Below are 21,021 nucleotides of genomic sequence, written 5' to 3' on the forward strand. Positions count from 1 at the left end.
AACTTCCTCAATCTGGCAAAGGGAACAGTCTTCCAAGAAATCCAAAAAGCTCAGAGAGCCCCAAAGAAGTTGGACCCAAGAAGAAACACACCAAGGCACATCATAATTACATTAGCCAAGGTAAAAACGAAGGAGAGAATCCTAGAAGCAGCAAGAGATAAGGGGACAGTAGCCTACAAAGGAGTTCCCATCAGACTGTCAGCTGATTTCTCCAAAGAGACCTTACAGGCAAGAAGGGGCTGGAAAGAAATATTCCAAGTCATGAAAGACAAGGACCTACATCCCAGATTGCTCTATCCAGCAAAGCTCTCATTTAGAATGGAAGGGCAGATAAAGTGCTTTTCAGATAAGGTCAAGTTAAAGGAGTTCATCATCACCAAGCCCTTATTTTATGAAATGCTAAAGGGGCTTATCTAAGAAAAGAAGATAAAGAAAAAGACATTTATAGTAAAAGGACAGCAAACTCACAATTATTAACAACCACACCTAAAGCAAAACCAAAAGAAACTAAGTAAACAACTAGAACAGGAACAGAACCACAGAAATGGAGGGCACATGGAGGGCTAGCAGCAGGGGGGGGTGGGAGGAGGAGAGGGGGGGAAAAGATATAGAGATTAAGTAGCATAGAATGTAGGTTGAAAATAGCGGGAGGGCAAGAATAGTGTGGGAAATGTAGAAGCTAAAGAACTCATAAGTATGACACATGGACATGAACTAAAGGGGGGGAACATAGGTGGGAGAGGGGGTGCAGGGTGGAGGGGAGAGAAGGGGGGAAATGGGACAACTGTAATAGCATAATCAATAAAATATATTAAAAAATAAAAAAATAAATAGACTGAGAGGAAAAAAAAAAGAATCCACATTTCTAACATTTCCCAGATGATACTCTCTTTGAGAACTACTGTGCATACTGTTTTTATCCTTACCTTTCTTTCATAAAAGCAAAGCAATAAACCAGGAAAACTTTGGGTTCTTCAAAACTGAAATGTGAATGCTGTGATGAATACACACATGACACAGCAGGAAAATCTTTTTCTTACCCACTAAAGCAGTCAAGAAACACTCTGATTTCAGGCCACGACATGCTCCTGGCAGTGCAGCAGCAGCAGCAGCGTTTCAGTGATTTGCGAGAGCATTTTGCCCGGAGGCTGGCCAGTCACCTCAACAATGTTTTTGTTCAACAGGTAATTTTAGCATTAATACTGGCAAGTTCCTGTAGCTTGTTATACATTGTATTACCTTAAACTTCCGTTCCCACAAATATTTTAATGTATTTCATTGGGATCACAGCATATTCACATATTTATTTGATTTTAAGATTTTTAAATATGTGCATATTTCCTCGTAGATGTATTTTGGGCCTCAAATGCCTCTGTAGGTAAACCTTGGTTCCTTTCAGCTAAACTCTGCTTCTACAAATCACATAAATATGCTTTCTTAGTACATATGCTATTAAGATAATCTTGTTTATAAAAATAAGTGTGATCTTTTCTACATGATTACTATTTGGCCTGTTACATTTTTCAACATTTGAGGTGAGAACCAGGACTTGATCCAGTGTATAAAATGTTTCTTTGGCTCCATGTACTTATATACATGAGAAAAATGACTTTAGCTCAATTGTAAATCCTAGTTGATTTAATCTTATGTGAATTGTTTGTCTACATTTTTATATGGAAAAAGATGTTATAATTAAGGTTGTGGCAATAATGTTAATATTAACACTACTTTAGAGGGACTTGAATAGAAGGCATTTTAATATCTGGTATAATAGATTTCTTATGTTCTTCATCTCTTTTATTATGGTTTTTGGGCAAAAAAAATTGTGGGAAATTTTGTACATCAAGAAATGCTGTCTGAAACATTGGATTCTTATTTTGTTTTCACTCTGCAGTATTCTAAAATGACTGTATTTACTGTATTTTATTTCTGATAGTTTACTCAGGCCCTCCTTCAACTCTATAACAGGTCCTCCTTTCTTTCGGTGCCTGTGAGTACATCCAATTTGGCTCAAGCATCTCTGATTCTTTTTTTTTTTATCTAAAGTTTGCTAAACTTAACAGCAGCAAAATCTTTATAGATTATAACTTACTGATTTAAGCTACCTGTTAACCATATTTGTAGCTGTTTTTAAATGTCCCATAGTAAAAGTTTATTTTGGCCAAAAAGGCATCTAATCTCATTCTGCTTGCCTTTCTTCTTATCATTCTTTTACTCACTCACTCCTTCATTTATTTAGAAGTATTTGCCAGTTGATTGAAATTCATACCAGATGTTTATTTGGGATAGATGAGCAGCTGGTCCTGCCTGCAAGTAGCTCCCAGCCTAGGGAAGGGAGATAGACATACTCAGGGAGGGTAAACGTTATGATAGTGCTATGTGGCATCAAAGAAGAGGACGACCTAACTAAGCATGTGGCGGTGGGGCAGGAATCGGGAAACACTGTGTTAACATTTCACTTGACTTGAAAAGTGTCAAGAAAAAAGTAAACCTAGAAGTTACATAGGAAATAATAATTCACATTGTCCTTATATATCCTTAGTCTTTAATATGACACTGTTGACAGTGATGTTATCCACACTTGTTGATGGTATTGAGAATACCATTTGTAAACAATAGTCCTTTCTTCACCCTTAATTGTTTGTTGTAACATGCAAGTGCTTATGATTTTGCTTTTTTGCCTTATAAACTAATGGCTTATTTAAAGTGAATGCTTCGCAGTTCTGAAAATCTAATATATATGTATTATTATATGTGAATGATGCATGTTAAAAACCACGATGTTGCAATATCCTGGGATATGCTGAAGAAGGTAGAAGAGGATGTACCAAGTACAGAAAAGAGATTTTCTGTGTGTTGAATTCAGTGCATCAGGTCAGCTAGCAAAAGAGTTGGGAATTCTGGGTATTTCTATTCCTGGTTGTCAGACAAACTAGCTGGGAAAATTTGATTACCTTATTATGGTACTTTCTTTGTCAAATTTTCATCGTGAGCCTATTATATACTTACTGTTGTTCATATGTAAGAATAAGAAATAACTCCCTACCCTCAAGATACTTGTAAGGAGGCTAATGTTCTTAAAATTCTACAATGTGTATATTAAAGTGATAATTGTATAACTACATATACATAGTATACATATGTCAATATGTAAGTAGTAATGAGGTTTAATTAAAAGTGAGTTTACTGAGGCTCTGGCCAGGTGGCTCCATTGGTTGGAACGTCATTTCGTACCCCAAAATGTTGTGGGTTCAATCTCTGGGTCAGGATGCATATGGGAAGCAACCAATTGATGCCTCTCTGTCTCTCTCCCTCCCTCCATTCCTCTTCCTCTCTCTCTCTCAAATCAATAAACATGTTCTTGGATGAGGATTACCAAAAAAAAGAGGGAGTTTATTGAGGATCCTAGTGGTCAGATATGGCATCACAGGTTAAGACTTGAACAGAGTCCCTGCAGTGCAGTGTATAGCAAATGTATAGATTTTATAACATTTATAACTACTGTACAGAAGAATACAGTGTAAATAACCTACTGATCAAAATATAACAGTAATTTATGAATTACTAGTCTTTAAAATTCACACATCAGTAACTAAAAGAAATAAAATTTGGTTACTGACCAAGTTACCAATTTTATATTTTACCAAGCAAAAACCTTAAATAGAAATACAGCCATCTACTTGCACTATCGTTCTATTTTAAAAATGATGTTTTGGCACTAAAATAGAAAAACATAATTGCAGACTTTTAAAATTAATACAATTATCTCTATGAGAAACTTTATGTCATCATTTAATTTTTTGAATAATATAGTTATTTATTTAACAGAGTAATAGAAAAATTAAAGTTATATTATCATTAGTGGTTATCCTGGAAAGCCCAGATAAAGACATCTATAGTCCTTTTTACTTCTAAAATTCAATATCCTATATATATTGTTTTAAATATTATAGACTCAAATGGAAATACCATGGATGTAAGCAATATGTTTTAAATACTTCCCTATTTGGTGTGTTTCTTAATACAGTTTGTATCATCATGTTTATTTGCCTAGTAAATTGTAAAATGATAGACAAGCTTGATTAAAACATTCATTCTCAACTCCTTTAGAAGGTGAAATGAATAGTTCACTTGTCAAAGTGCCATTCTTGAGTGTTTATGATTATTTTATGGTGGTAATGTTCAGTTGTTGTACACACGATGAAAAAAAGAAGACAAGTAAGTCCTCAGTTTTTATTTTTCTATTCTGTTAGCTTTGTTTGGTCACATTTGGCCATTGTTTATAATTTTCATTTACAACAATGTTATTAGTGTCGATGATACATATTTATTTATTTATTTACTCACTCACTCACTCTAGGGTCACGATCAGAGTTCAACCCTTGCGCAACACTCTGTTGAGCTGACTTTACCCAATCATCATCCATTTCATAGAGACTTGCTCCGATACGCCAAGCTGATGGAGTGGCTAAAGAGTACAGATTATGGAAAATATGAGGGACTGACAAAGGTATGAATTTGATATCAATTTAACATCACTGAGCACAGAACATAATCTTTTAAAATCAGGAGGTTATGTATTTAGTTTTCCAAGTGACATTTGAAATATTCTAGTACATTCTTAGCAAAACACAAAATAATTGAGTTTCTGAGTGCTCATTAATGAGGGAGAACATTTATTTTATTTACTTGGATAAATTTTGAATTTCAGTGTAATACAGTATTAGGCCATACTGTATGTAATCTGAGGCATCATTTAGTTTTATGAAATGCTATAAATATTTCCTGAGTTTCTTTACATGCACTATAGAAAGTAGAGAGTATAAAGATGTGAGGCATTCACCCTTTAAGAATTTATAATCTGTTCTATCAAACAAGTGCAGAGTACCTCTTTATTAAGCAAGCATTTCACTATTTCAGGTATGTGTGGCCTAACAAACAGGTGTGTACTTCTAAAGAACTTTAAGTCTGACTGTGAAAGAAAAATAATCAGCAAAAAATTAAGTTCAAAACTGGAAATGAGTTTAAATATATGAGAAGGGAAATCTAAGTTAGTTTAGAGAAGGGACATCTATGACCTGAAGCTATGGGGACAATCTTTATGGAAGATATTGGACTTGGAAATGAGTTTTGAATAATGAGTGGGATTAGGAAAGCCAGGAATAAGAGGACGGGCATTCCAGGGGTGAGGAGGAGCAAGGTGTCCGGACAAAGCTGGGAAAATGCCCTTTTCCCAGGACAACAACGAGGCAACCTGACTGAACCAGAAATTTTATATTCTGGAGTAATGAGAAATTATGTTGAAAAAGATGAGCCATGAGACCTAACAGCATCCTCCCCACACATCAGAAAACACTAGATGGAGGAAATAAGAACCTAATGCAATAATTCAAAAGAAATGAAATCTTGAACCAGGAAGGTGGTAGTAGGAACAGAGAGAGAACATAACCAAAATAGACTCCAGAGACAGGAGGGACAGGATGATGCCAAATTGCTAGGCTTGGAGGTTAGAACACTGGTATCTGCCACTGACTGAATGTCAGCTGTTGGGGAGGATGAGAATCATTCACTCGTATCAGTCTTCATAGATTTTCTCGTCAAAGTGTCTTTGCCCATTTAAAGTAAAATCTGGCTCCCTCTTCTATACTGTGATCATAAGAAATTGGATATAAACTTTGGTAAAAAATATTTTTAGGTTAAAGTTTAAAAATGCTTTTTAAAAAAATATATGTTATATTCTGAGGTGTTTACATATATTTTATCTGGCTAGCCATTTTAGTTAAATTATTGTTGTTCATCAGAATTAGCCTTTTAAGTATTATGCAACTCTACTATTGTGTTATATCTTCTTTTGTTTTGTTTTCATTCAACAGAATTCTGATTTGGAGATATCTTAAGAAAAAATACTTACATTACTGGAATTCTTTGCCTTTTGAAATTTTAGGAGGATTAATATTTTGAATAATTAAACAATATTATATCTCCTTAAGAGTTTTGTGCCAACATGTGCTTTGTCCCCTAGTGAATATTCAAATAAGTAATCAATAAGCTTTTTGCCTAATTGTGTTCTCAGTGAGTATTATTGCCCTACCTTTATATATAATGCAGTATTCTTGAATGTAATTTAAAGTGAAGAAACAAGACCATAGCCAGTCTAGTGATTTATGGAGTTTTTGTCTGCTCAAAGTATATTTTTGATTGACAGTATTAATTAGCTTTTTTAAATGAAATTGACTCATTTCCCAAGAATGTTACTTGATCCTGTGGTTTGAACTTTTGATAGACTATGTATTTTACCTCATAATTGAATTTGGTTGCTGAAGTGTTATCAAAAACAGGCATTGTATTAAAAAGGAAGAAGGAGGGAAGGAATGAAAGAAGAAAAGAAAGAAGGAGACAGACAAACCAATGTTTCTTCACTAAGAAAAAAAAACCCAGACACTATTTGCACTTGGTTTGGTGTACACAGCTCACATTTTTTTTGGTGGGAACAGGAAAAGCCTGTTTCAGATTCTTTCAGGATAAGTATCACTAGGTACTACCCCAGCTCTACTTTGGCTACATGTAAGAAAAGCCCTGATTTTCGGTATACATAGTTAGAGCCTATGGAAAATAGGAGTGCCTTGGTCATGTAATGGGCTCAGCTGCCCCGATTCCTTCTTCCCCAAAACCACGACCCTTATCTGTGGCTCCATGTTTTGCATATAGGGTAATTAATAGAGATGGTCCATCCGGCTTGGTAGGAAGTGAGCTTTCCTCTCATAATAACTTTCTGAGGCTATAGACAGTCTTGAAGATCACTCAGACACCTTCCTGTAACCACTGGTCTCCATCTGTGGATTTGCCTTGTGTTTAAAGGAAAAGTAAACCTGGAGGTCTCCACAGTACCCTACAGTCAGCACCAAATAAAAATGAAAAGACTGCTTGAGATAAGATTTAAACTGATGATAGTTAAATTTTAAATTAGGTGCTGCATATAAGGTACTAAGAGGAAAAATACTCACAGTGAGAGAGAGCTTTCAGAATTTGGTAAATGAATGAACTAATAGTCACATCTGTCTGTGGCCTTGCTCACCAATGAGTTCTGTTGAGTACCTGAGAAAAAGGAATCCCCATCAGCTGGGTCCCGTTGAAAAGGGGTGATTTTCAATATTCTGCTCAAGTCACTGTCTTCTAAATAACAAAGTAGCTATTTTGAAACCATTTAAATTGCTTGGATGGTAATGTGTACTTTTCACAAGTTAGGTATTGGAATATAGCCTCCTATATTGACTGATTTCAGTAGAAAACCACTAACGAAGATTTTATAAGTAATGCAAAGCTGCTTTCCCATTTGTCAGTCATTTACTGATTTGCAGTGGCCAATATTTTTATGAGAATTTGACCTTGAAAAATGAGACACTGAAAAAGGGAGACAATCCAATGAACTACACATTAATTGTAGGGTATATTTTAATTGATATTTGCTTTTAAAGTTATGCAAAGATCATGGGAAAGAACTGCCCATTTTACTTTTCTTATAGAGAGTAACATGGCCTATAAATTGAAAAAAAAAATCTATATTTACTCCAAATACTGTTTTATAAGGATATGTCTATAAAATATCTAAGAATGTTTGAAAGGTGCACCTGATGTTTAAAGCAAGGTAAACCTGTTCTAAAACTGACTACATTAATTTGAAATAATAAAGGAAATCGAAGCTTGATTCCACAATACAATTTAAAAGAATAGCTATGTATAATTTTTCTGCTATGGATTTATTTAAATTTTGTCAAACTCTGTGTATGGCATTTAACTTAGGACTTGGAAACATACATGGTCTCCCACTGTGGAAGAATCTTTCCTGAGGGTATGTGATGATAAGCAGATATAATGAAGAAATGAGTGTGTATGCTGAATAATAGATGTTTTCATTGAGTTAGAGTAAATCAAATTTGTTTATAAAAAATAAATTATTTATTTATGAAAACTGTAAGATGTACTAATTAAATTCATATTGATAATAACCTATTTGGGGACAGTACCCCAGACAGCGTACAGTGAAACTGAGTGTACTCTGTTTTTGCCACTGGCACTGTCCACTGGTATCATTGTTTTTAAAGCAACATGGCAGTATGGAGGAAGAGTTATAAAGATTCCCATATTGTTGGGCCCAGTAATTCTACCCTTAGGTAATTATTCCTAGGAAACAATTCATTGGAGATGAAAAGCTTATTGTAATATTATCTATCATAGCAAAACACTGAAACCACTTAAGTGACCTTTGTTGGGGATAGGTTTGCTACAAATAGTGGCGCATCAGCAAAGCGTAATACTCTGCAGTCAGTGAAGGCGTGAGCCTGGAGACACGTGACTGTTGTAACTCAAATATCCAATACAGTAAGGTTGCAACTGCACTTAAAATATGTGAAAGTTAACATACAAAGATGAAAACGTAATTGTTTTACTTCATATTTTTGTAAATTGTTAATGTTCAGTTTTTTAAAAAAGACAGAAAATAGCCTACTTTTTATTTCCTGTGAAGTGCATCACAATTTTAGACCACAAAATTTAAAGCAAGCACGAAGGATTTGGGGACGTTAAAAAGTGGGAATTGTTATATCTGTTGTATTAATAAGAAGTACATGTTACTTTTATTTAAGAATTACATGGATTATTTGTCACGACTATATGAGAGAGAAATTAAAGATTTCTTTGAAGTTGCCAAGATCAAGATGACTGGCACAACTAAAGAAAGCAAGAAGTTTGGTAAGCCTAGGCTCCTCATGTTTTCTATTCTATTAAAAATGGTTTTATTTATGACAGTTAATTCTAAGACATTTTAAACAAGGAGGAAGAAGATACAGTAGAATTAATGAGAGAGTAAGTCCAATACATTGGTTTGGTCTATAGGTATTTCATAGAAGAAATATTTATATCTGCAAAAAATGGTTTTTTATTAATTAAAAGTCTGTAGTATGTGAATTCGACAGCAGTTTTGTATTTCTGCTGTAATTAAAGGTATATATTCATTGGAAAAACAGTTGGCCAGAAAATGAAGTGCAGTCTGGTACAGAGAGTATTAGACTAAGAGACAGGTGTTGAGAGTTCAGTTTCTGATTTTCTAAAAGACATTTATTTAACAGTTGTGGGCAAATCACTGATCGCTTTCTTAAGTCATCATTCTCCACAGGGAAATGAAAGTGATTCCTGGCTTCTTACTTCTCACTGGCTATTTCGAATTAAAAAGTTTATAAGTGTTTTATCTCCTTCCAAGGAGCTATAAGTATGTAACTAAAATTTCTTTTGTAATTATACCTTATTTTTCCAAAGATGTAGTTTTGAAGTATGTTATTTTTTGTTGCTTCTAAATATGTTAAATGGACAAAAAAGAAAAAAAAACAATGATTTGAAAGGATAACCAGTGAAAGTATCAAGTTGTGAGGAAGGCGATTTGCCAAGGCCACATTCTGCTCTTGCATGTACCCATGAATGGAGTCCTTTTTGGATGGAGTTCTGTGCCTATCAAGTCAAAACCTGGCCTTAAGTGGCTACAATGTGTATTCCTCAGTGTGTCTGCGTAGCTCCCTTTAGAAAAATGAGCTTAGCATTTGCTTGTTGAAAGGAGCCTATGCCCTAAGCCACTTCTGTATTCAGCAAACAGGATTGAAATTGATAGCTCATCTTTCCATTCTTTTCTTTAGGACAGAGAAGACTGTCTCTAGTGGGTAATTATTTTGAAATTCACTGAGTGGTTTTTTTTTCAATACGACACTAATATATTGATTATACTAGTCCAGACTTTTGAAATGGTTTGAATCTGTACAAATATGTTACACTTAGGTATAGATACTAATGAGAATCTTGGGACAATGGGCTTTTGGAAACAGAAATGCTAACTCATCCTAAAGGTTAATTGTTATAAACAGCAGTGTGTTTATATCCTTGTTAATGTTTCACTGTGAATATGTTATGCTTTTTTTAGTAAACACATATTATTAATGCAGTTACATGTTTGATGTTTTCATTTAGTATATTTGTCACCACTTGTTAGTGTTTTCATTTTATTTTGAGAGTACTTCTCTACAGTATATGAAAACTGGAGGTAAAAAGGAAATCTTTATAAAATTATCTCCTCAGTAGGTCATTAATACCAGTATCACAACAGAGTATCAAGCCTAGGATTCACATTGAGATAAATGACATAATAAAAATATAATTTAAATCAAATACAAGAGTATCTTAGGTTTCAGGTTAATATAATGATACCATTAAGTTTTTTCATTTCTTAAAAAGTTCTTAAATTATCTTGTTGAAGATATTTTTATATTAACATAATACAAATGTAGAAGGCACTTTTATAGTTTTAAAACTTAAAAATTGTATCTCTTCTAATAGATTAATAGTAGTCTATTACATAAGGAATAGGAGGTTGATGGTACCAGAAAATTTCAAAATTTCAGTTATTTTGATACCACCTATAACAGAAGAATAAACTAAACAGAACTCAGAATAAAAACAGTTTGGTTCATCTCTGAAGATATAACTTGTTACCCAACATTTAAAAATAAATTTCAAGTTAAATACAAAGCCAAGTTCTAAATAAGGTAGAATATAAAATTTTTAAAAGATATCTTTTCTGTAATTCAAATTATGTTTGTCAACTTTCATAGTAATTATAATTAAAATAGAAACCTGAAATTTTAGATAACTTTTTAATGAGTAAAACTCAGTAATAATACATAACATTTAAATGTGTTCTATTTTTCTCTTGCTCTGAAAATGATGGGTCATAAGAATAGAAAGTCAGATTGAATGTGCTTTGCAAAAGTAAATTGCAAAGCACATTCAGGGGAGTACTCTCTTTTTGAACCACTCTGAACTCAAATCTTTAACATCCACTTAGTTCAAATAACTCAAAATAATGTTAAAATGCCAGTAGATTATCTTTTCTTTGTGAACATGGCTTTATATAGGTCATTGCCTTTTTTGACTAATAGGTTTACTTTGATATCCTCAAAGGTGTGGAATTTTCTCCCCAAGATTGATATTTTAGTGGGGCTTTTTTCTGTTTTATATTCCACAACAGTACTTAATGAAATGACAGGCAGGAAGTTTAGTAATTATTTTGTAAATCACCAGTTTTTTCTTTCTACAGCTAAGATAACACACATTATTTTGGTTCATTACCATATGCATTTACATAATTACTGCCTTTCTCACATTTATTTTAATATTAGAAAAATTTTTAAATGGTATGCCAAAATTATTTTTTCATTTTCTGTTTCTTCACTAAACTAAGAAATCTTATTAATTCCAAAGCAAGTCTTGAATACAAGACTGAATTCATGGCTGGCAGGAAGGTGGAATAATATTTATTAATTATAAAGATCCTCCCCTCATGATATTTATAGTCTATTGGGGATTATTTAGAGATATTTAAAAGTTTACCTGAACATTGTTGCTTATTGCTGATAAATAATATGGACTTTTTATGAGCCCCAAATTATAGTTAATAAACTCCAGTAGTAATTCTGTGTTCTTTATTGGCTATTAAAAAATGTATATAAAGTATTGGGTCTTGCTTTGGAACTGGTGACTTATATAGTGACCGGACACCTTAAGGCCATCAGAAGGTACTGTTCAGAGTGGCCAGCTAGTTGCTCCAGCATGACCCTTGCTTGCAGTTTCAATGTGCAGCATTATTGTTTTTATTTTCTTGAGCTTCAGCCAAGGCTGGGAAGATACACATATTGCTGGTGTGATAAGTTAGTAGCTTATACTTGGGCATTTGCCTTAAAGTTGGCAGTGAAAGTTGACACATTGTTTTTTGTTTTAAAAATATTTCTGGGTCATGCTCTTTAATTTTCTGTTTTATTCTGTAATTTCTTTCTTTGCCGTTCATATCTACTTCTAATTTGAGTTTAGAGTGTTTCACAAGATGATCTCTACAACTGACCTAATAAATATTATATATACAGAAGTTTTAGAGTAAAACCAAATGGTCTTTTAAAAGCTCAAATTCCTGTATTAAACCTGTTCCTTCAGCTTTACTCTTCCATTCACCCATCTCCTGATAAATAGTATTTTGATACAAACCTTTCATTCTAGGTGTTCACAAAGCCAGTTACTAAGTAGAGTAGCTTGATATTTGAAATGGTTTTTAAACCCCGATCATATAAATTTTTATCAGATATAATACAAAATTATTTAGTACAGTGGAGGTTCCTTTCAGGAGCTTTTAGGGAATCTGAAATTGTTGCTGCATTTAATGTCTAAATCTACAACTCCATTCTAATAAATTTCTACTGTATTAAATTACTTACTTGAACCATATTTTCTTCAGAAACCAAAACTTGCAAATACAGTCTTTTAAATTTAAGGATACTGGCTTCATAAACTTAAAATAATCACATAAAAGTATGGGGGTGATTTTACAAATACAGATATTTTTATCTGAATATTAAATACATAAAAAGACAATGATTTTCTTCCATATAATTTTTCAGACAGTAGCTGACCAACTAAACACATGTTGCACCTCTTGTTACTTGATGCTCATGGTTCTCTGCATGTGTCTTTTAACTAGAGCTTAACTTCCTCTTGTGCATGGTTTGTGCAAATTGCAGTTTATTAACTTGTCTTTGTCTTTGATGCTTGCAACCTAATCCATCACAGCTACACTTCCTCGAAAAGAAAGTGCTGTCAAACAGGAAACAGAGAGTGAGTATGCCTAGGGTATTCTCAATGCATGTTTGTTTAATGTCTAGAAATTAGTCGTTTGTCTGGAAAAAAGTTACAACAAAATATTGACTGCTCTGAGTTGCTGCCAGGTATCGGTGAAGGAAAACCAATATGGTGGTAGTGGTGTGACTACATCAAAGAAATATCTGTATCATTAAAACTACACGGTGGGTAATAAGAAGTGTGTGAAAAGGCTTAGCCATTATACTTCAGTTTTCAGGCTGTGGTAAGAAACTATAAAAATTTTTACATACGGTCAGGTTTTACATAGTGAAACCAAAACTTGTCTTTAATTGTCCTTATTATATTTTCATTTGTCCCTTCTGACCATCAGCAAATAATATAGGTTAACTGAGAGACACTCAAAGCAGAATAAAAAAATTCATTTATATGTAATTCCAAATAAAAGTATCACATTTTCTTATAAATATGGACTCCTTTAATTCTTTGATATATGTAAGATACTGTCCAGCCATATTGTTCTAATTTTTTTTTCATAGCCATGATGGATACCTATGTTCATACCTAAACACAGATGTCCTATATTAATATAATTAGTGATGTATTATATTGTGGTTGTATTTTAAATGCAAGTTGTCAAGGTGATTTTTCCCCCCTTGTTTTGTTTTTAAAGAACTGCTGTTAATCAATTCACTTAACATAAAAGCAGAGTCTCTGGGTTCAGGATGTATTAAGTTGATCTGTATGTAATTGACTTTTTTTGTAGAGCCAGATTGATAGAGTATTGGCAGTTTCATGTGCTTCAACCTAATATGTTGATTTATCTTGTGGGGGGGTCTGGGATATGGCAGTTTTTTATAACAAAATCATGTTAAGCTAGTACACTAGGGGGTCAGTAACCGTCCATATTCATGTCTTTTTTCAGTGGGGAAAAAATAAATCCTCATCTACTTTAGAGATATCATTAGGAAGCTTTGTATTTATGATGAGACTGGGCAGGGCATAGATTTTGTAATCATTAAGATCCTTTTCACTCCTATTCTGTAGATCTGTGTAGTTTCCACTACTCTTTACAATATGCCCAGAAATAGGACACAAATGTTGATGAAAGAGAAGGACACTCAACAACCTGTCCCACGTGGTAGACTTGTACACTAACTAGTACGAGCCCTGAAAACCAAGATGGGGAGGTAGCCCTGACTTATGCTGTGGATCTTTTATTCATGAAGGTCACAACTTTCAAAGTTTTATTGTTTCTTAGGTCTTCATGGAAGTTCTGGGAAATTAACTGGATCTACTTCTAGTCTAAATAAACTCAGTGTTCAGAGTTCAGGGAATCGCAGATCCCAGTCATCTTCCTTGCTGGATATGGGAAACATGTCTGCCTCTGATCTTGATGTTGCTGACAGAACCAAATTTGATAAGGTAAATAGAATGACAGGTACTTCCTAAACATGAATATTATCAGTTTTCTAACAGCAGTTTGTTATTGCTTTAAGTGGGTTCAAAGATTTGGGCTTTCTCCTAGTTAACCACTTCTTTCCAATTTTGAATCTGAAAAAATACTAAATGGCCACTAAAGTGTGAATCATCAATTAAATGACATTATAGCTTTATTAAATTTTGTTATGAATCGTAAAGTGCTTACATCTCAAATCTAAGTTCTTTGAGCAACTACAAAGAGGAAATAATAGCTTTTATGAAAGTGGAATATTCTCTGCAGTGCATTAAATAAGCTTAAAAGTGTGTGTTCCTCTTTCCAGATTTCAAGTAAATAATTACTGTGAGTTTCATTTTAGGTATGTTCTGGTCCTACTACGCCTTGATATACTGCATTATCCTGTCAGTCTTAGAAGAGTTTGGGGATTCTAATGAGATATGGATAAAGTATTGTGGTCCTTGCACAGAAGTGATTTAAATGTGGAATGTTGTTTTAAGAATCTAGTGCGGTTCTTTTATTTTGGTTTTCTTTAGATCTTTGAACAGGTACTAAGTGAACTGGAACCCCTGTGTCTAGCAGAACAGGACTTCATAAGTAAATTTTTCAAACTACAGCAACATCCAAGTATGCCTGGAACTGTGGTACGGCTCCTGTTTATTGATTGCATAGAGTGTATGATCTGTAATATAATTAGCTTAATATATTGTCACAATTTCAGTATCAGTAGAGAAAAAGAAAGGATTTATGATGTAAGAACTTCTAAGGTAATTTTTGTCATACTACAAGATGATAAAAACAGTGATAGATAGAGTTTATGCAGCTAATTTAATATTCCAGACTGTCTTAGGCCTAAACATTCTCTAGGTTACAGAGGAGGGAAATGTCTGAATTTATTTTGCAAAAAACATTATTTAAAAAGCAATTTTAGTATTTTAGTAGTCATCAAGTAAAGAAAAAAAATGTAATTTCCCCCCAAAAGATGTATGATGTTAGAGTATATATACTCTAGTCTGTAGGTCTACAGGTCTAGTCTATAGGTCTAGTAAAATTAATTAATTAATTAATTAATTAAGGAAAGAAGGAAGGAAAGGTGAGGCCTCAAATCTGTTTTTTTTCTATGGCTTTCTTATTAACTAGCCATGAGCTTTAACCCAATTACTTAATCCCCAGTTCCCTCATCTCTCTTCTGTTCAATGGATGTAATAATTCCTATAAAGTATGACTCTCACATAGCAAAAATTTAGGAAAATAAAATATTTGCTAGAATATGAAGAACTGAAAAGTACAATGCAAATGATTTTAAAATTAAGGTCATCTTAAAAAAGAACCCACATATAAAAAAGCTGTTATAAAATAAATGAGCAATTGTTCTCTCAAATGGGTAGGGACTTGTGGTAGTAAATTTGCTGACTTCTTCTCTAAGAATTTTTGATAGCATGTTTTTAAATGCCAAAGTTTTCAGAACTATTGATGAGATTTCTTTAAGTTTTAAAATTCTCTATCGCAGTTTGTTGCTCCTAGATGTTTTCTGTTTTTTGTTGAGCTGCCCACTCATTCCCATCTCCGCCCTCCAGCCTTCTGTACCTCCTTTCTCCCCATGGTCCCCTGGTGTGCACACAAACACAGCTCCCCCCGATAATTCTCAGATATGATGTACGAACAAAGTTTCATGCACAGTCTTAAATAGCATACTAAATTATAGTTTCATTGGTAATGCTTCCTTTAAAAATCATTATTTTTCATAATGTATTCTCTCCTAGGAATTTTAAGACTGAGCAGGCTTTTGCTATGTAAACTAGTCAAATTGTTGGTCTTTTAATATATAAAGTACCTGAATAATTTTTGCAGACTGAAGCAGATGACCTAGATGGAGGACTGTTATCCAGGCAACATAATTCTGGTACAGCACTGCCCGTTTCATCTGAGTATGTGTTTGTTACTATCTATTATTTATTTTGGAAAAAAGTGAACTCTGAATTTTGGATAGAGGAGTACAGCTCAATGAGGCATCCAAATGGCTCTCAGTAACCTGACAGCACTCAGCTCCAAGACACACACGTGTGCCCGTGGTCTTGCTAAACATCTTACTGAATGAACAGAGTCCTGTTGTGTGACGACTCTGTGGCTCCTTTGCTCTAGTGCTCACAACAAATGCAGTCAGTGTTGACATTTGCTGACAGGAAGTAGCATGTGAATTGCCATGTATTTCTTGGAAATCCCAAAGCACATTTCAGGATCCAGCTTTTTTGCAAATGACAGTTACTTTGAGTGATAACACTTAACTTCAAAAAAGTTTTTATATGGGAACTGCTGTAGAATAACTAGTTCATAACATTTAGATATTTTTAATGAAAATACCATCTTTTAGTCATTTTGTATATACCCTGTTGGTTAATGTTAAAGATGAATACACCTAAAGCTTGTAATAACTTTCTATATTTTGTGTGTTTTCTGAACAGGAAAGATATGATCCGCCAAATGATGACTAAAATATTTCGCTGCATTGAGCCAGAACTGAACAACCTAATTGCATTAGGAGACAAAATCGATAGCTTTAACTCCCTTTACATGCTGGTCAAAATGAGCCATCATGTGTGGACTGCACAAAACGTGGACCCTGCTTCTTTTTTGAGTACTACGTTGGGAAATGTTTTGGTGACTGTCAAAAGGAACTTTGACAAATGCATTGTAAGTTTATTTTTTTTTAAGTAACTCAGAATTGTAGTCATTGCAAAAAATAGGTAAATGTATTTAAGTCAAGAGATTTCCAGCTTTCCTTTGTGGGGTCTACAGCTCACATCCCCTAGTACCTTGAAGCAGGGTATTGGCTGCAGTATATGTGAACAGAGGTAGTTGGGTGATACTGTGCCAGTGAGCTTCTCTTCTTCACTGCAGATCGTGGTGAGTGCTGGGGTAGGGGACATAGAAACTGCAGCTACTTAAGAGATCCACTAGGTAACTGAAATCTCAGTTAGCCAATTAGTGACCGTAGAGTTAATGAAACAATTGAACTATTTGGATTTATTGTTGTTTTTCTAATATATTCTAATAAGAACATTAATAATAAGATTATTTAACTGATTGTATAAATTACTTAATTTTATGTTTAATAGCTTTAGTTAATAATCGTAGCACTTTAAGAATTGTTCCTTTAATAACTTCCAGAAATCATCTTTTTCCTCTAACAAGAAAGAAAAAATCATTAACAATTTTGTTTTTGTCTGTTAATTTTTGGTAATCTTATAGGTATGAATTGGGCTGAGCCAGATGCTAAAAAAAAGTTTGTTTTTAAATTAATGTACTTGGTTTATAAAAATAGATATGTATCATGAATATTTCTCCTATGTAATCTTTAGGTTATATATAGCTCTTGAATATTCATATAATACTAGGAGATAAAAATAGTAAGGGCAATTAAAATCCATATAATTTTTCATACCTTAAAAAAATAAAGTTTATTGAGTTTTTGAATGTATAAAAAGCAATCTATGTCTACTGTGGAATCTGTTGCCTCAATAAGCTTGTTAATCCTCCTGCCCTACAAAAGGATTTCACTTAGTGTTTGAAATTTGACCATTTAAGACTTACCCTCTTCCCTGTCTCACCTCCAGAGGTGATGACAAACCTGGCAAGTCTGATTGCAAGCTGAGAGCCAAAAGGAAAAGGAAGAGCCACCAAAGGCTAAGATGATGAGTCACATGACACAGCTGGAACACTAAATCATGTGGACACTACATTTCCAGAATAGGAAGACTTTGTTGCTTTTATCAGTAAAATATAACTTTATAGAATACCTTTCAACCCAGTAGACATTATTGTTAAAAGCATAGGATGTGACATCAGGGAGATGTCAATGTGGATCCAAATGAAATGCTTAGCACATTGCCTGGCCCAGAGTAAGAGCTTACCAACTGATAGCTCGTAATGATGGTGGTGGTTGTGGTGGGGAATGCTGGTGGTGATGGTGATAGTAACAGTAATAGTAGCAGAAACTACAGTGATTTCTTAGAGAACTTCATGTTACCCTCAAGATAGGACAGTGGGGAAACGCAGTAAAATTAACCTAGACAATGGTATAAACTCATGTTTTCTCCTAAATTTCATTATTTTTAAAGGATCTACATTTTGTCAATAAAGGAGGAATGGCTCCTTCTGCTGCCTATCATCTCAGTCTCTCCTCTTGTTTTAACTCACATATTCTCACACTGTCTGGTAGATTGTGTGTGCTCTGTGTTATATGTTTTGGTATTTGGCACAAGATCAGGACCTAGAACATACCTTGGAAAAGTAATGAATGGGTCTGTGTGTACTGAGCCAAAAGCATGAATACCAGACGGCTGCGGAAAATGGAAGAGATAGCACCTGTGTGGCCCGTCATTTGGTGGCCGTGCCCAGAGTATCTGGTGTTCTTCAGAGAATGGGACTAAGGAAGCTAGCCTAGCCTGAACTAGAGCCAAAATGGAAAAGCAACTGATACATCAAGAACTACCAAGCTGGACTCTGCAGTCCAGTACATGTCTTAACTGCGTTTAATTTGCTTTTCAGGATTCCTCACACTGTAATGACATGGAATTGCACTCTCAAACCTTTAAGAATGATGTGACTTGGTTAAATTGCCATGGACAGAGAATGAACAAGCAATACAGTGATATGTGGCTAGCATCAAAGTTGTAGCCTAGATACCAAATAACTCCTATGTCCTTCTAGTGACGGCAGTATGATTGGGCAATCAGCTGGAAGTTATGCATGTCTTTAGCCTGAGAAAAGTGTTATTTTTGTGAGATTTAGTTCATTAATGGCTCTTTTCTTAAACGAATGCACTGTTTCTTCCTACCAGTTACAAAGCCAGAGAAGACAATTGTCATTTAGAACATTGCCTATTAATTTTCAAGTGTATTCAAGCTATAATTATATTCTGTGCCTTTAAATGCCACAAAGAACAAAAATCTTTGTGTAGCTTAGTAACAACAGAGAGTAGCATTCACAAGTTAATAGTTAATATGTACCAGGCACTGTTCTAATACTTTGTACACATTATCTCTCATCTAATCCTGACAACCTCCTCCCTCCCACAAAATGTAGTTGTCCCTAGAGGTTATGTTACTTTCCCAAGGTCAACAGTTAAAGTGATGGAGTTGTTATTCATACCCCATGGTCTACTTTCAGTACCTAGAATCATATACTGCATTCTCTACTGCATCTATTTTTATTATTCACACTTACTTACACTGATGAAGTGCAATAGTAGTGAAGATAATATGAAACAGTTGATAGTAATCACAGGATTTTCTTACACTAATGCCCATAGCCTAAATAATTCTATTTCTAATCCACATGTCTATGGTTTTTAAGTAATATCATCAAAATCTCAACACAATGAAATTTTAGGTAGAAGTTGAAAACGGTCCAACAGTATTTGACAGTGTGATTCTACCTGTGAATAGATACTGGGTCCCCTGAGGAGTACCCAGAACCGTAGTTGAATCCATGGATCTTCATGAATCCAAATGTCTAGATTCCGTCTATATGAAACATCCCTTTTGTACTTTGTCACCATCATCCACAAGCACTTTCCTAAACTAATTTAGAATAAGTAACAAATACATATATAGGAAACTATATAATCTAAATCCATAGTAGAAATGCCTGTTCCTCCTCTGTTTTCACACCCCCAAAATACAGAACTTGTCTATCCAAACAGAAATTTGGGGCTGATGAGAACTGAGAATGGCTGTGGTTCTCAGACTTGACCACATGGGCACCAGCCAGAAGAAACCGGGAGATCCTGTGTGCTCTGGTATCAGCTGTTTCCCAAAGTGGGCGATTGCCTGTACTTATCTTTCATAAATGGTAAAAATGGTAATGGGTTGTTTTTACTTAGAACAAAGAACTTGAGGTTCATAGGCCTTGATTACATCTTGCTTTAAATAATTTGGATTTTTTTCTTGACTTTATTTTCTTAAATAAAATATCTGTACTTCTTAATCTATAGAGATAGTTTTATTAGTTATCCCTATTTAAATATTAATCTTTAATTAGTAAGCATCCAGATTGTTCTAGGTACTCAATTATATCCTTCCTCTATGATGTATACATTTGGTTATAATTATATGTTGTTTTTAAGTTGCTTGGCTATTTCTCTCCATTGCTTTCTGCCCAACTTTAGAGCAACCAAATAAGGCAAATGGAAGAAGTAAAGATCTCAAAGAAGAGTAAAGTAGGAATTCTTCCATTTGTTGCTGAATTTGAAGAATTTGCTGGACTTGCAGAATCAATCTTTAAAAATGCTGAGCGTCGTGGAGATCTAGATAAAGCATACACTAAACTTATCAGAGGAGTATTTGTTAACGGTAAGCTTTTGTTATGTTCTACAGAATTTTTGGTCAGTTTTTATTATTTCTGGTAACTTGGAAGCTGTAGGGCAGATATGTCCGTTATTTTTCATATTCTATAGTCTTTTTAAAGTTTTCTGAAATTCAAGACTGCTTAAATTTGAAAAACAGCAACATATAAAATGCATTCATATTTGTCAGGAACCACAGAGTTCATAGTTCACATGGCCTTATCTCTATGCACAATTGAACTTCGGAAAAAATGACCTGCCAGATTATGTTTGCATTTTAGTTCGATGGCAGACAGTCACGCAGTGATGTCTATGTGACCTGAAGTAAATTGGTTCACTTTGGGGGCCTCAGTTCACATCCATCACGTGAAGTAGATTCATGCTGGACTTCTGTATGTAGTTCACTGTCTTCCTGTGGCAGATCCCACAATTTAGTCATGGAGAAACAGCATGGATGTGTCCTTTAACTTGAAATAAATGATCTGATTGCACATATTCAGGAATTTTAAATGCTAAAACAATTGATGGGAAGTAGGATCATCTCATTGATTAC

At 34.2% G+C, this 21,021-nt stretch overlaps 1 protein-coding gene across 8 annotated transcripts in view; it reads left to right on the forward strand.

The window, feature by feature from the left end:
• Positions 1–21,021, forward strand: part of EXOC1 (exocyst complex component 1) — a 45,934-nt gene that overhangs the window by 18,448 nt on the left and 6,465 nt on the right. For 2 of the 8 annotated variants that reach the window (XM_045834376.1, XM_045834377.1), the window contains 10 exons: positions 1,075–1,184; positions 1,937–1,990; positions 4,361–4,510; positions 8,643–8,748; positions 12,658–12,702; positions 13,946–14,109; positions 14,659–14,766; positions 15,974–16,050; positions 16,585–16,813; positions 20,292–20,475. In XM_045834376.1, coding sequence (XP_045690332.1) covers positions 1,075–1,184; positions 1,937–1,990; positions 4,361–4,510; positions 8,643–8,748; positions 12,658–12,702; positions 13,946–14,109; positions 14,659–14,766; positions 15,974–16,050; positions 16,585–16,813; positions 20,292–20,475 — 1,227 coding nt within the window. Of the gene's footprint in view, positions 1–1,074; positions 1,185–1,936; positions 1,991–4,360; positions 4,511–8,642; positions 8,749–9,683; positions 9,708–12,657; positions 12,703–13,945; positions 14,110–14,658; positions 14,767–15,973; positions 16,051–16,584; positions 16,814–20,291; positions 20,476–21,021 lie in introns of all 8 variants that reach the window. The other 6 variants (XM_045834381.1, XM_045834382.1, XM_045834383.1 and 3 more) reach the window with 4 other exon arrangements.

Source organism: Phyllostomus hastatus, unplaced genomic scaffold (assembly GCF_019186645.2).
Source record: "Phyllostomus hastatus isolate PE091 unplaced genomic scaffold, TTU_PhHast_1.1 phas_contig_196, whole genome shotgun sequence".
Lineage (NCBI taxonomy): Eukaryota > Metazoa > Chordata > Mammalia > Chiroptera > Phyllostomidae > Phyllostomus > Phyllostomus hastatus.